General features: G+C 44.9%; 2 protein-coding genes across 7 annotated transcripts in view; one reads left to right on the top strand and one right to left on the bottom strand.

The window, feature by feature from the left end:
- M1AP (meiosis 1 associated protein) overlaps nucleotides 1–13864 on the top strand; it is a 68321-nt gene extending 54457 nt beyond the window's left edge. For 3 of the 4 annotated variants that reach the window (XM_081796633.1, XM_081796634.1, XM_081796631.1), the window contains 4 exons: nucleotides 10475–10681; nucleotides 11770–11910; nucleotides 12415–12426; nucleotides 12933–13864. In XM_081796633.1, coding sequence (XP_081652759.1) covers nucleotides 10475–10681; nucleotides 11770–11910; nucleotides 12415–12426; nucleotides 12933–13112 — 540 coding nt within the window. In that variant the 3' untranslated portion in view covers nucleotides 13113–13864. The remainder of the gene's footprint in view (nucleotides 1–10474; nucleotides 10682–11769; nucleotides 11911–12414; nucleotides 12427–12932) is intronic. The other variant, XM_081796632.1, reaches the window with a different exon arrangement.
- Nucleotides 13865–14199: 335 nt separating this feature from the next.
- DOK1 (docking protein 1) overlaps nucleotides 14200–15494 on the bottom strand; it is a 3266-nt gene continuing 1971 nt past the window's right edge. For all 3 annotated transcript variants that reach the window (XM_081796630.1, XM_031031033.2, XM_006736115.3), the window contains one exon: nucleotides 14200–15453. In XM_081796630.1, the coding sequence (XP_081652756.1) occupies nucleotides 14641–15453 (813 nt within the window). In that variant the 3' untranslated portion in view covers nucleotides 14200–14640. The remainder of the gene's footprint in view (nucleotides 15454–15494) is intronic.

The following is a 15494-nucleotide window of genomic DNA, read 5'->3' as shown; positions in this document are numbered from 1 at the left end:
ATAGCTACCAAAGTGGCCAAGTCAGAATTTGAACCTAGTTCGTTGACTACAAAGCCTATGCTTTTAACTTTCTTGCTAAATTCCCTACCCGGGATGTAGCCAGATAAACACAGCCTACAACCCTGATGCTGATTCTTGCCTCACTTAACACCCCAGGCTTCTGTACTTCGCTGGACTTGAATTCACTTAAGGTGATGGGATACTTGTAATAGCTCCTCACCCATCTTGTGTTACTGTTGTCTCTACTCTGTGTTTGTTCCACATCAGCAGATTAAAGAACACTCTCCTTTTCTGGAAAAGACAGAAGCAAAACAGTGTTTGAATGGCTCTTCCTTCTTTGCTTTTCACATGACATATCCGAGCAGCAAAAATCCTAAAAGGCAGTGTGTTATACAGGGGAGAATTCCCCACAAGCCTCTTCTCTTGCATTCAACAACAAATCTTTCTCCAGTACCTACTATGTGACAAGACCTTATTTAGAGTTTGAACCTCTCTGGTGCTATATTTACAAGTTTTCAGCACTTCTCTAACTCCTTGGTTTTCTAGTCTTTCTTACACCTTTTTCATATGTTCTTTAAAAATCTGATGTTCTCAGCTCTCTGTGTAACTCTAGTCTTCTGTTTCTTACTGTGATGTTTCCCCTCCAGCTAACTTCTCATTCTAACTTCTGTCTTTCTGTTAATAGCGGTGCTACCATTGTTTGCTCACCCAGGCTTGAAACCTCAGTGACCTCCAGCCTTCTTGTCCTTTACACCCACTTCATCACTAAGTCATATCATTTTTCTTCTCATGAGTTGTAACTGTCCTTTCCTTCCTGTCCCCGCTGTTTATTCTCACCCAGGCTTCTTCAGTAAACTCCTAACTAGTTTCCCTACCTCCAATTTTTCCCTCTTCTAATTTGCCCTGTTTGTTAGGCCCCGTTAATCTTCCTGAAGCACTCCCCTGACTGCCACATGTTTTTCGGAGGTGCCAATACCCAGCGACGTAAGCCTTGCCTGTTCTCTCCCCATAGCATCTGCTGCATGTTTTTCTCCTCTCCATTCTTATCATCACCATCCTAGTTCAGAGTCTGTTTACCTCTTCCCTGTAATGTTGCAATAATCTCTTGTCTCAGTGCCTTTAGTGTTTCCCTTCCCAGTCCATTTTATATACTGCCACCTGTTTAATCTTCTTGAGACACAGCACTGATCCTGCCACTCTTCAGCTTAAAGATATTTTGTGGCTTATTATTGATTATACTTTAAAGTTCATATTCCTTAGCCAGTATTCAGACTCTAGTCCATCTCCCATCATCCCCTTTCATGCACCATAGAGTCCAGCCAAATTAATATACAAACTTTAAATTGCCACACCTTTGAACCTTTGTTCATATTGTCCCTTCTTCTCTCTCACCATATGTTCAAACCCTACCCCATCCTGAAAAACTCAGCTCAAATGGTACTTCTGCAATGAGGTCTTTCTGGATTCCTTTATTTATCATTAGACATTTGTGTGGTCTATTTTCTTTTTAGGAAAAAGAATGTTTCTATTAGCTTTTCAAATATATGATCTTATGATTTGGGTTAAAGTCTGTGATATAAGTCTGACTACCCAGACTCCAGGATAATAGGATTGCCTCTTCCTGGCATTTCTACCATTTTCCCATTTTACCAACTAATTTCTCAGCCTTAGTCAAAGTTAAGTTCAGAGTAGAAATTCTCCCTTTGTTACCTCTCTTTTTGGGGAGTCAAGGCAAGGAAGCTTTCTAATCTATTGTGGTAAAATGTAGTTTGTATTGTCCATGAAAATCATGGGCTTCGAAATCAGATGGCCCTAGGTTCCTGACAGCTTCATTATTTCCCAACTGTGTGAATTCAGGTAACATATTTAACCTCTCTATGCAACAGTATATTCATTTATTTGAAACCTTAACAAACCTAGTGGCCCCATTTGGCTAATCTCTGCATAAATGGTACACAAAGAAGCACTATCCAGAGGCCAAAAAGTAATTTTAAAATTTATTTGTACTTTCAAAGAACACCAAAGAGGAAATAGTTCATAACCCACAATGACATTTCTCAAATATTCTTCCTTCACTCCTCAATTATATCTAACCAGGAGCTATTCCAAGAGCCTTTCACACACACACACACACACACACACACACACACACACAAAAATAAAACTATATCTACATCACCAGTCCCTGTTCCTCTACCTTCTTCCCTCTCTCAGCTATATACATATTCTATAGATTGGCTTAGCCCCTCTGACAGTCTGCCTCCCCCTCAGGTCCTGTCTCTCTCTTCCTATTTAAAACATCCAGGAATAGAATTCACAAGGCTTCTCCTTTTGTGAGTAGAAGTAGAGTGGGGGAGAATGAAAAAAGTAGAGTGGGGGAGAAAAAAAAAAGGTGCATGACAGACACACATTAGTAACCCTTGTCCCTGTCACATGTTAAATAGAGACAACAGGATATATCTCATATAGTTTTTAAGATGATTAAATAATATTGCATGTTTAAAGCACCTAGCTTATGTCTGGCATATGATTTGCATGTGGTGGTTGGTTAGCTGTTCTATGATTTACATTTGTTTCTTTTTTTTTAATAGATTCTAATTCTCTGGAGATATTCTCCATTTTCTCACCTATTTTTTTTTTAAGATTTTATTTATTTATTTGTCAGAGAGAGAGAGCATAAGCCGGGGAAGCGGCAGGCAGAGGGAGAAGCAGGCTCCCTGCTGAGCAAGGAGCCCAATGTGGGACTCAATCCCAGGATCCTGGGATCATGACCTGAGTCCAAGGTAGACACTTAACTGACTGAGCCACTCATATGTTCCTTTTTCACCTATTTTCTTGAACATACTAATCATAGCTATTTTAAAGTTCTTGTATGCCGATCCCAATACCTGGATCACCTGTGGCTTTGTTTTAGCTCTCTTTTTTTCTTCTGATTTTCAGACATGTGGTCCTGTCTTTTGGTGCACCTGGTAATATTCTAATGAAAGATGCTCAGTGTGTCTAAATAAATCGCAGAGGCTCCAGTTGGTATTCCTCTAGAGAGGGTCCATCCTGACCCTGCACTCTATGCAGATAGAGTGATGACACATCATCCTATTCTACTCAGAAGCTGTATTGAGTCCAGGCTGGACTGCAGTCCTACTAAGGCTCCATTTACCCCTGGTTTGCTCTTGGCCTTCCAGGATTTTCCCCTGAAACCTGGTATATTATGTGCATCCCCTTCCCTTGGACAACCCCAACTCTAATCACTCTATCCCAAGTCTGTTAAAATACACCGCTTCTAAAGGCTTTCTCTTGGGCGTTTTTGCCTCCTGCTCCATGTAGCCCCCATATTTGGTAAATGTGCTGAGTGAAAAATTGGTTTGAGCACCCACCCCACCCCTGGCTGGTCTCCACCAAAAGATCTGCTGGTTTCTCTGCTCCCTTGCAAGTGCCTCAGCATATGCAAATCCTAGATTCTCAGCTCCCATCTGCTCTCCCTCCAACTCAGAATCAACATGCACCCTCAGGGTAAAAGCAGTTGCAGTAATTTCCTCATCTCTCTGGATTCTTCCCTCTCACTTAGCTACCTCTCATTTTCATTGTCTCAGCACCTCCTCACTGCCTTCAGACAAATGGTTTCTGTATATTCCAGCTTTTCTAGCTGTTCTAGGCAAGAGAACCAGTGTGCCTCTGGCCATTCCATCCCACTCAGATGTAGAAGGAGATGCTTATTAAATGTTCATTCATTCCCCACTTCACATCCCTTATTCAGCTAGACAGCCTATAATACATTTTCTGGTTTACTCTCAGCCAGTTGGCTGGCTCCACCAAGTTCTCATTTTCAGGTTCCTGGGTTTCCTTACAACTATAAGCATAGCTCAGTTCATTCAATGCTGTCTCTTTCTCTGCCCCCTTCTTTTAGAGTAGTTCTTCTGAACAAACTCCACACTGCCATAATTAAATTCTAATCCTTAGTACCAGCCCACCAGTCCTCATCAACTATAAATGTCGTGTAACTTTTCTAATTACACTTTACACATGCTCTAAATCTTAGTTGACTACAGCCTTAAATGTTGTTCCATCCCCTGATTTTCTTAGATGAGAATTGACTGTTATATCTTTCCATCCTCCTCATAGATTATTTTGTTTTATTTGAGTATTTTACTTCCTTTTCCTCAGAAGAATATCACTTCATCAGATAAGCAAGGCTCTTGATAAACCCATTCCCTGGCCCTTCCTGAAAGATGTGTGCCATCCATCCATTCCCATACATTTCATTCTTAGATCAATCCAGACCACAAGAGAACAATGTGTTTTTACTTCATTCTCTGGAACTTTTATAGATCTATATCTAAGAATTATACATTACTTTTAATTTCACAAAATTTAGTAAATATTATCTAATAATTATTCAATATATTTTTGTTTAAAAAGTTAACACTTCATGGTGCCAATTGTTTGCCTGAAGCAGTTCTAAAGACTTCACAAATATTAATTTATATAATCTCCATAACCATCTGTTGAAGTAGGAATAATTATCTTTTTTTTTTTACAAATGAAGAAATTGAGGCCTAGAGAGGTTAAATAGTTTTCCAAGATTACACAGCTAGTAAATGGTAGAGCCAGGATGGAATCCAGAAAGGTTGACTCCAGGACCCAAACTCTTAACCATTCTATAACTATATGAAGTTCATTATCATATTGATTGCAGGAGTTCTCTGAAATACATCCACTCCTCAGTAAGGATCCATAAGATAACTTCTCAAACACTTTTATCAGGAAAAGCTGTGGAGCTCCCTTTTAGCAAAAATGGGTGGTTTGCATTTCTCTGAGCTTACCTAATCTTGGCTCTTTTATTGCCCTACCCTTATTTTTCCTTTGTCCAATCCCTTGTGTATTTTATCTTTTTTGTATTGTTGCATTTTTCTAAACTGGCATAACTGCTTTGTGGAATGTGGTAGAGAATTAATATATAAATAAATAAATAAAATTAATTTTTCTAAGTATTTATGAGATGAATTTATCCATCACCAGGAAAACATAATTTCAATTACCAAATCCTACTGTGTAGTCCCAGTTATGTAGCTAATGACTCACTTTCCACATCCTCATTTCTCTTACAAAGTCATGTCTGTATGAACTAGAAAAAGAAATGAAAATACCACCTAGGTCTTTCAATTTCCTACTTAAAATGTCAGAGTCTCTTGAGACACATTCCAGAGCTTTACAGGCTATGTCTGCCCTAATTGGCCACAGAAGTGACAGAATTCAAGCCAGGATGTGTCCAGCAGGAGAGTAACTACATAGGCAATGACCTGGTTGGGCTGTAAATGGGTGGGGAAATGGAAAGTCCTTGGTTACATTAGGCAAAGAGTCAAGAACAAGAATCCAAGCTGAGAGTGGGGTGATAGCAGGTCAGGAGCCATTAAAAAAAAATCAGAATGAAGTTAGTGTGTTGGGCTGGAGGGGAAACAGACAGATGCTAGAACAGACAGCAGGCTAACATGGGATCCATGGGCTTCTTGTGACCCAGCCTTGTTTGTTTCTCTTGCTTCATCTTTTACCATGCCCCTTCCATCCTTTATTCCAGTCACACTAATAAATTGCTAAATGTACCCCAAATATGCCAAACTGTTCCACACCTCCGTACCTTTTTTTTCATGCTGCTTCCTTTCTTTTGCCTCTCCCTGACAAATATCTACCCATTTTTTCCAGATTCTGCTTAAATACCTTCACTAGGAAGCTGTTCCTGCCCCCACCACAGCCTGCCCCCACTCATTTTTTTGCCCTTTACCCACCCATATACCTGGTTCTCACATCTATCTTGACCTTCACAGCAGTGGTAAAGGGTATGAGGGTGTACCTTAGCATTCTGATGTGAGAAATGTCATATTGTATTTTTTTCTAACCCAAGTTTAGAAAATATTAATCCCCAAGAACTAGGATGTTGACACACCCAATATCTTTATGAGTGCCTCTCCCTAACTCATACTCAAAATCCTAGAGCCCTAATAGTCCAGAAAATGTGGAAAATGGCCCTCTGGTCTTCAATACACCTCCAGTACAATGTTGAATAGAATTGGCAAGAGCAGACATCTTTGTCTTGTTCCTGACTTCAGGGGCAAAGCATCTGGTCTTTCATCACTACTTATGATGTTAGCTGTGGGATTTTTGTAGAACTCTTTGTCAGGTTAAGTTCCACTCTGTTTCTCATTTGTTCGTGAAAGGGTTTTGGATTTTATCAAATGCTTTTTCTGCATGCATTGAGATGATTATGTAGTTTTTGTCCTTTATTCTAGAAACATGGTATATTACATTGTTTGATTTTTGGGTATTAAACCAACCTTGCATTCCTGGGATAAATCCCACGTGGTTGTGATATATATAGTTGATCCTTGAACAACATAGGGGGCTAGGGGTACCAACCTCTCATGCAGTCAAATCCATGTATAACTTTTGACTTCCCAAAAACTAATTGCTGAATTTGGTCCCAGGACATCATATTGATGGCAGACCAAGGAAGGGCCAGTTTGGTGAGATTAAAGATCTTACCCGTTATAATAAATTCCCATCCATCCTGGCAAGGCCTATACTGGTATCATTAAACTTGTCCTTTCTACTTCTGTCTCCCCATTAGCTATATCCTCTTCCTTTCCTTTGCTATCTGTAAAGGACCCCTTTGGCTGCAACTAACAGACCAATCCAACTCTAACTTAAGTAAGAGTTTATTTTTCTGATATAACAAGAAATGTGGGGACAGACAATTCTGAGACTGATACCATCAAAGACCCAGGATCTTTGCATTTCTCCACTGCAGCCTCCATAGCAAACGTACTTCATCCTTATGCCTGTTCCTCATGTGGCTATTGTGCCTTAAGACCAAGCCCTATCCTAGGGAAAAGGAGTACAGTCAAGAGGCAAAAAGCCTGCCAGCATATTATAAAGCTTTTCCAGAAGTCTCACACAGCAACTTCTGCTTATGTCTCATTATTTAAATCTAGGTCACATGTCACCCCAGACCAATCACTGAAAAACTGAAAAATGTGTAGAGAGAAAGGAGAGGGGCAGGGAGGGTAGTGGCCAGTCAACCAACAGTGGTTACCACGCCTTCTTTCCCAGCCTTAGAAATTAGAAGTTAGGGCAGAGGTGGGGGAGAATGAGCTTGGAGTATGGCATGCCCTTCAACTCTGCCCCTGTCCATACCTGTTCTAAACAGAATCAGTGCCCACCTTCTAAAATCTAAGCTCCCTAGCACCTTCTGTAGCAAACACAACAAATACAGATACATTTTTTACCTGCTTTCTGGTAAATTCAGCATCTAACTCATTCTCCTTATTTTAGAATTAGCAAAGGGGCACCTGGCATGTGACTCTTGATCTTGGGGTTGTGAGTTCAAGCCCCGTGTTGGGTGTAGAGATTACTTAAAAATAAAATCTTTTTTTAAAGATTTTATTTTATATCTTTTTATTTAGTTGATAGAGAGACACGTGAGAGGGAGCACAAGCAGGGGGAGTGGGAGAGGGAGAAGCAGGCTTCCCGCTGAGCAGAGAGCCTGATGCGGGGCTCAATCCCAGGACCCTGGGATCATGACCCAAGCCGAAGGCAGACACTTAACGACTGAGCCACCCAGGTGCCTCTTAAAAATAAAATCTTAAAAAATAGAATTAGCAAAAACAGATTTTGTCATCTGCCATCATTAAGCATTGTTCAATTTGAAGACCCCAAAAGCTAGTCTTCTGGGACATCCCATGTCTTTTCTCAGCCTCACATACCTGCCCTGGCAGCTAAACATTTCCATCACAGGTACAACTGCCTGTACCTACAAGTCAACCCATGACCTGGGTAACATGTTCAAGCTTGGATCCTGGACTTCAGATCTCTAGTGCCATTAACCACTATCCGGATAGGAAAGGGTTAGAAATTCAGAGTCCAAAATAAGGACCTTAAAATTCAACTTCCCTATCTCTCATTTTCCCCAAATGTTCCTGGGAATTACAGATTAAGTTAATATATTTATCAAACTCTAACAAGTGCATTTGCCTCTCTTCCTTCCAGAGCCTTCTGCTAACCTCTCTGTAAACTGGCCCAGAGGTTCTAAAGCATTCTGTAAAATCCTTTCAACTCGGATCTCTTGCCAGTCCTCTGATATTCCACACATCAGGAGTTACTCTTGAGAGGCTTCATTCAATCCTGCATACTATTTCTCTAATAGGAACTTAGCTATTGTCTCAAAATCCATAGGCACAAATTCTAGGGATCATACTTTTTCTGTGTGCAACATTCAAAGTTTCTTAGTAACGCCACAATATAGCAGTCATGAACTTATTCCATAACACTGAGGTGTAAGAAATGTCACATTGCTTTAAAAAAAAAAGTCCAGAAAATGTCTATTGCCATAGTTTAGCCCCCCAGGGACTTGCCACAGTGACAAGATTTTCTATTCTCTTTCTCACCTTAGAAGGGTGACCAACTACCCCCATTTGCCCATGACTGAGGGGTTTCCTGGGATGTAAGACTTTCATTACTAAAAATGGGCAAACCAGAAGAATTGGTCATCCTAAATACTGGACTAACATTAATCTACAAACCTTCCCTTTACTATATTATAAGCTCTCAAGGGGCAAGGAACATGTCTAATGAATTTCTATATACTCATGCCTAGTGCTTGGGACATAACAGGCACTCAATATATTCTTAATAAATAAACTAATTCACAAACAATGCATAAATGAGCGTAAAAATAGAAGATTAAATAATTGTAATAATCCAAGCCTGATCTACATCAGAAGTTATTTGAGCCAGTTAAAATGGAATGCCCCACCACTTGCTACTTACCCCTTCCAGAGAACATCCCTTCCAGGCTTAAAGAGGCCATGTCCTCAGAGCAGGGGCAAATCTCCCCCCACACAAAAACACACCATGATTTCTACATCATCTATTTACAATTTAATGAATTTGAGAAGGATCAGGTAGACTTTCCATCGCATTTTGGGTCTGTTTTTCAAGAAGACAGCACATTACCAAATATAAGCAAAGTGTTAAGAAAGCATAAACTTCTGAAGGTAGCTACCACCCGCCCAGCCTACCAGACCTCCTCAGAGTTCTGTGCTGCACAACGTGACGACACTGCTTTTAAGTGTCCAGAACCTTCCACACCACCTCCACCCCAGCACATTCCCCCTGAGGTATAACAATAATGTTTCAGCAAGGCTTTTCGTGTGCTTCACTGTGTCACTTTCCACTTGTCTTCCACAAGACACTGATGTTCCTTTATCCCCTAAGATCTTTTTTCCTCTGTCTGCCTTTCCTCTCATATTATTTCTTCCAACTTTTTGTATAAGTTAAGAGTGGGGTAGAACTAGTATGCTTTCTTTCATCTTCTGTAACAGGGAGGCTGTTATGTTTGTGCCAGGTGTAAGTGATGATCACCTACAGCAAGAGGGCACAATTTACAGATGATTTTAACAGTTCTGACTCCACATTTCTTGGAGTTTAGTGGTTTTCCTTGAAACACTACTACAGCAAATTGCCTTATTCCCATGCCTGATTTAAAAGGGCACACCTGGGGCGCCTGGGTGGCTCAGTTGGTTAAGCGACTGCCTTCAGCTCAGGTCATGGTCCCAGGGTCCTGGGATCGAGCCCCGCATCGGGCTCCCTGCTCGGCAGGAAGCCTGCTTCTCTCTTTCCCACTCCCCCTGCTTGTGTTCCCTCTCTCACTGTCTCTCTCTCTCTGTCAAATAAATAAATAAAATCTTTAAAAAAATAAAATAAAAGGGCACACCTACAAAATCCGGGTATGTCCACATCTCTCTTCTCCTTAGCCATGGCACATGACAGAGTCACCCCTCTGTTCTGAAGTAGCTTTCACTCGGTGTCATTGCCCCCAGAATTCTGACCCTTCTTTTTGTCCTGTGATGGGCTGAGTTGATCTCAAGGGCCCTGTCCCCCACGTACCTACTCATACCTAAGCTTTTTTCTCCCTGCTCTCTCCTCCTCCTCTCTCTTGGCAGGTGACTTTGACCACCTTCTTAAACCCTTTCTGGGTATTCCAGGGATATTCCCTAGCCAGCCCACTCTGATCTGAGTTGTGCAATACAACCAGATTTTTTTCACCCTCAAAATAAGACTTGAATTTTCACAAGTCTCTGTTTCAAGACTCTGTTTTTTAAGAATTATAATTCTCAAAATTCTACATTTACCATTGAGGAATATGTTAGCCATCTCCCGGGGTGAACACCTACTTCAGGTTAAAGGGCATCTCTTGTCTCTGCATTGTTAACCCTTTTGTGTACAACTCCAAGCTGAGAGGAGGAGCAGTACCTTGGGGCACTAGCAACTTAAGCAGGAAGTCCCTCTCTCCCAGGCCAGAGTAAAATGGTTTGGGCCTCCCTGACACCTCCAGAGAAACTTGGGGAAGTCTTGATGGGGATTGATCTTTAAAACATGCCAAAGACTGAAGGTGAACCAGCATTTATATATGTTCTTGTTTCAGAAAAGAGAATGGCTGCTGTTGGCCAAAGGGGAGCCCCTGAGCGGAGGACACAGCCTGAGACAGCCTGCCAACACCTTCTATGTGATTGTGCCATCACGCTCCCCCACTCTGCTGGTGAAGGCAGTGGCCACTCGGGAACTGATGCTGCCCAGCCCCTTCCCCCTGCTGCCTGAGGACCCACCTGATGACAGCCTTAAGATTGTGGAGGCACGTGGAGCTCAGATCTCATGGGACAGACAGAGGGAGAGAAGAGTTGGGAGTTGGAGAAAGGGATGAGGGAGAGGAGCGAGCCTGTGGGGAAAAGGACTGGGGAGCAGAGGGAGAAGTGGTTGTGCCAAAAAGGTGGTGGAGGGTCAGTAATGTGATGTGTGTCTGTGTGATGGTGTGTTCCCACGGGTCTTCCTCTGCATTGTGTGTGTGCAGATGTGGGTACCTGTTTGTGTGCATCTGTTTTTGTTTGTTGAGGAAAAGGTAGCCAGTGTAGGCGTCCGGGATAGGAAGGGCTTCAAAATGAGACTCCCAGACATCAGAGGGAACTGCGCTGCTGGCCGTTTTCTCCCCCTTCTCCCGCTCCTCCCCCTCCTCCTCTCTTCCTCGGATCTGGATTCTGGATTTCCTCTGCCAGCCTCCCCTGGCTGAGGGCAGAAGGAGGGGCTCTGGGCAAGGAGAACTGGAACCACATCACTGCTGGATCACTGGCTTATGTGCAGAGAGGACAGAGCCTGGGATTGTGTTCTTGCCTTGGCGGCCATGGGCATGCAGAGAAAGGTGGGCACGAGTGGTCATGGCTCACTCAATGTCTCACTTCGGGGCCAGTGGTTCCTGGCACAGGATATTGTGGCCGGAAAACCTGACTGCTCAGGAATGCTGTGCTTGTGTGTCCTCAGGCTATGCTCACCTCACAGGCCAGGCAGAGAACTCAGTGTACTCGACCAGCAGACTGTGAGCACCCCCAGGCCTCGGACACCCCCTCCTGCCGGATCCCTTGTAACCCTCACGGCACTCCAGCCCCTCTCAGAATTCCATGACACACTTCTTGGGGTCAGACTATTCCGCGTCCCTAACCACTCAAGGTTGCATCTACTTGTTATACTCTTGCCAGAACTGTACATCATCACAAGCACTCAGATCTGGGGGCCAGGACACCCAGTGGGACCCACATCTATTTCAGTCTTCAGTGAAGCGCTGGGTCTTCACACATCCTCCAGCCTCTCACACTCCAAGTTCTCTGCCTGACATCTTGTGTTCTGTGACCTCAAGTTCCCTGGGTAAGCCTCCTCTTCTCTCTTCATCAGAGCGTGCTGGACAGCCTGGAACTAGAGCCCACCTACAACCCCTTGCAGGCTTGGAGCCACCTGTACTCACACCTGAGCAGCACCTTTATCAAGCCTCAGGACCGCCTCCACCCAAGCTGGGAGAGCCGCGCCCTGAGAAAGGTACAGCTCCCTCCCTACTCCCCTGCCTCCCCATTACACCCAGAGAGAGCCCTCCTACCCTATCCTCAACTCCCCTCTCCCCGAAATCAAGGGAGTAGCCCACTGCCCAGGGTTCCGCGCCCCCCCCCCCACCACCGTGGAGGAGAGAACCAAGCCAACAGTGGAAGAAGAAAAAGACCAGCGTTTTGCCCTAAACAAAGGAAATTACAATCCCTGCCTGGTAGGGACGCTTTTCTGCCTGGGCACTGGGCATTTACATATGATGATGTTTAGGTATCTTAACTGTAGCACTTATGATAACTCATTAGTCATTTAACAGACCATTGTCCCACTAAGCAAACTGACAGCACCAAGACCACAACTTCTGTTTAAAGAAGAGGCTAAATGGAAGGTGGAAAAATAAATGTCCAAAGGGAAGGAAATTAGCATTTACTGAACAACAGCCATTTGCCAGGTTTGGTGACAAGTGCTTTCACATGTGTCTTTCTCATTTAATCCTCACAGCGTCCCTGCAAGGTAAGTGTTAATGCTCATTGTACAGATGAGGAAAAGGAGGCTGACCAAGGTTAGTCAACTGGAGTCAGGGCTTTAGCAATAAGAGTTAAAGAGAGAAAAGGAATTGAGGGTGGAGTTATTTTTATGAAATTCATATTCTACAATATTTCCCTTTGTCCCTATTAATCTTTTCCTAGTTTCTCAGTAACAGAACTTTAGAAACTCCTGCTTTGCCTTAGCTGAAATTATAAAAGAAAGATCTTTCCAAACTACAGTCAATCTAGAGATGGGAGAAGAGCCCTCCACAAGTTAGTTAGCTGGTATGCAAGCTAACAGAGGAGGGACACTCAGCCAGGAGATGGGCGCTGTGGAGACGAGCCCAGGGGACTCCACTGCCCTGGGCCTTGAGGCTGTCACTCAAGGGATGGAACACACGAAGGAGTTAGGATAGGAGAAAACAGGGAACAGGACAGGAGATCAGGAACTGTGGTCTGGGCTTCAGAGAAGTCAGCTTGCTTTCTTTGCAGGCTGGGCAGTTACAGACAAACCGAGTTCGAGCCACAGTGGCCCCCCTGCCTATGACTCCAACCCCTGGCAGAGCCCTCCAGATGCCAGCAGCCAGCAAGTCTTCCTCAGAAGCCTTCTTCTGGCCTTCCAAGGAGGAAGTGGGGGAGGAGAAAGAGGAGGAGTATCCCTGGGGGCCCTGAGTCCCCAGCGCCAGAGCCCGGCTGCCCTGCTCAACCACATCCATACTAAGGCTCGTGCAATGAATGGCTTTCCATGGTGAGACTTGCCTTCTGTCCACTTGTGCCTCTGTGAGCTCCAGGTGACTGGGAAACAGAGCCTTCCCCTCCTCTGTCTTCCGTGCTGCTACCGCCCCGGCCCCCGCCACTCAGGCCCAGAAGAGACACACCTGAACTTTTTCCTTCTCCAAGCAGGAGTTCATTTTCTTTTGGATCATTTGATACCATTAACACAGATGAAGATTAAATACCTAGTAAGTCTCCACTATTGTTAAGAGCATTCCCAACCCTGAATTTCTCCTTGTAGTTCCCTATAAGCAGGTAGATGAGGTCAGGTCACCTTTGGGAAACTGGACCTCAGGAGAGAAGGACAAGGTTTTCAGAGCTCATGAAAAATAAGTACATTGAAATTTAAGCCTCATTCCGAAGCCTATGCTCTTCCCACTACACCCACCACACAGCAGTTCCCTTTGACCTTCAAACAGAAAAATGGTTGGTGCTTGAGTAACTGTAGGTAAAGTGTGTGTGCGCGCGTACGCACGTGTGTGGATTTGTGTGTGTTGGGGCAGGTGGTGTCATATAGCTGAGAACAGGAGGAAAAGATGGTGTGAAAAAGACCTATTGCCTTCCTATTCTCCTCTCCCCGTGCCTGTCCACCTTTCTGTTGGCCCTCTCCATCCATGGAATAACTACCATTTATAAAATGCTTAATCTGTGCTTCAGACTGCACTAAGTACTTGAGAAACTTAACTCCTTTCACACAAACAACCCTGTGAAGTAGAATCTGTTGTTGGGTTTTCCCATTTTACAAAGGGGCATTGAGGGAAACTGAGGGTTATAGATGTTATACAACTCACCCAGCATCCCAGAGACAGGCTCAAGCCCAAGTGGGCCTGAGTGGACCACCTAGGTTCTCATCCACCACAATGCTCAACTCACCTCCCTGGGACCCCTTCCTCCTCCTGTGGCCCCCCCATACATTCTCCTGATCCCCTCCACACCCACGCAGCACACCGTGTCCCCTCTGTGACTATTCACACACATAGACCTCTTAAACCCAAGCTGACTTTAATGAGAATAAACTTCTTAAAATCTAGGTCTCTGGCAAAGAACAATGCAGGGGTGAGGATCCAGGCACAGTCCGGCATCACCCTAGAGCCTCCATGCAGACCCCTCAAACTGCACCAACTCAAACCAAGCACCCCTTTTCATAGACCTGGTCTGGCAGCTGTCCATTCCTTTGGGGAGGATGACTTGGGGGTGCTGGTCTCTCCCAGGTCCCATCCCTCACCCCTGCCATCTGTCCCACTTCCAGGACTTCTTGAGATTGATCATCCTTCCCTTGACTCCCCTGATCCCCCCCAGGTCCCCTGGGCTGGCTTACACAGGATTCTCCAGCCCTCTGGTTCCTGCAGGTTCTAATAGATTTCTTTGATCCCGGTACCACCTCCCCGTGGTGGCCCTATCAGCAACCCCAGCCTTGCCCTACCTCTCATGTGGAGCCCTCGGACTTGACCCCGGTCCTGTCAGCCCCTGCTCTAGACAGCTCACAGTCCCAGCTCCCTGAGGCACTGCTCTTCTGGACCTGGCTGTACAGGGCAGTGTCTGAGCTGTGGCCTTTGCTGCCACCACCAGTTGCAGCTCTGGGTTCACGGAAGGCCAAGCCCCGGGGCTTGGGAGCTGGAAGGGGCTTTGTGCTCCGAGGAGGTGGCACAGCATAATCATCAGTGGCAGGGTTGTAGGGGAGCTCATAGCCCTCCTCCTTCACCCGAGCCTGGCACCACCAGGCATCCTTGGGCTCCTGAGGCAGGTCGTAAAGGCCCCGGAGAGCAGCTGGGGCCAGGCCCTCAGGTTCATCATAGATGGGGTCCTCTTTGGGGTCCGTCAGCTTGGCCTTCAGCAACTGCTGCTGCACATGCTCGTACAAGCCGCAATAAAGAGGTTTCTTGAACTGTACTCCCTCCCCTGCCCGAGCAGGGGTGCTGTCCTGGGGGTCTGAATATAGGGAATCCTGGGAAGGGCCTGGAGGAATGCGCAAGGAGTCTAAGGGTTCAGCATACAGGGTGGGAGGGCTGCCCAGGAGCTCCTGAGGGCCAGGCAGGGATGCCAACTTCCCCTCTGCCACTTCTCCTTCCTGGGAATCGGCTTTGAGACTATCCTGCCCTTGACCATCCTTTCCCTGGACCTTCTGCCGGTGAATAGCAGTCTCAACCGCCTGAAAGATGTCATTCCCCTGTGCCGTCTGGAAGGTGAAGTTTCCAGGGCCTGAAGGGCAGCGGCGACCAGCCTCAAAAGAGAACATGACCTAAAGAAGGTGTGGAGGAAAACACATTACCAGGAGCCATG

This window comes from Leptonychotes weddellii, chromosome 10 (assembly GCF_054177405.1).
Source record: "Leptonychotes weddellii isolate Sample4059 chromosome 10, ASM5417740v2, whole genome shotgun sequence".
Lineage (NCBI taxonomy): Eukaryota > Metazoa > Chordata > Mammalia > Carnivora > Phocidae > Leptonychotes > Leptonychotes weddellii.
Note: the sequence above shows the minus strand (reverse complement) of the source record. Positions and strands in the feature narration are given on the sequence as shown.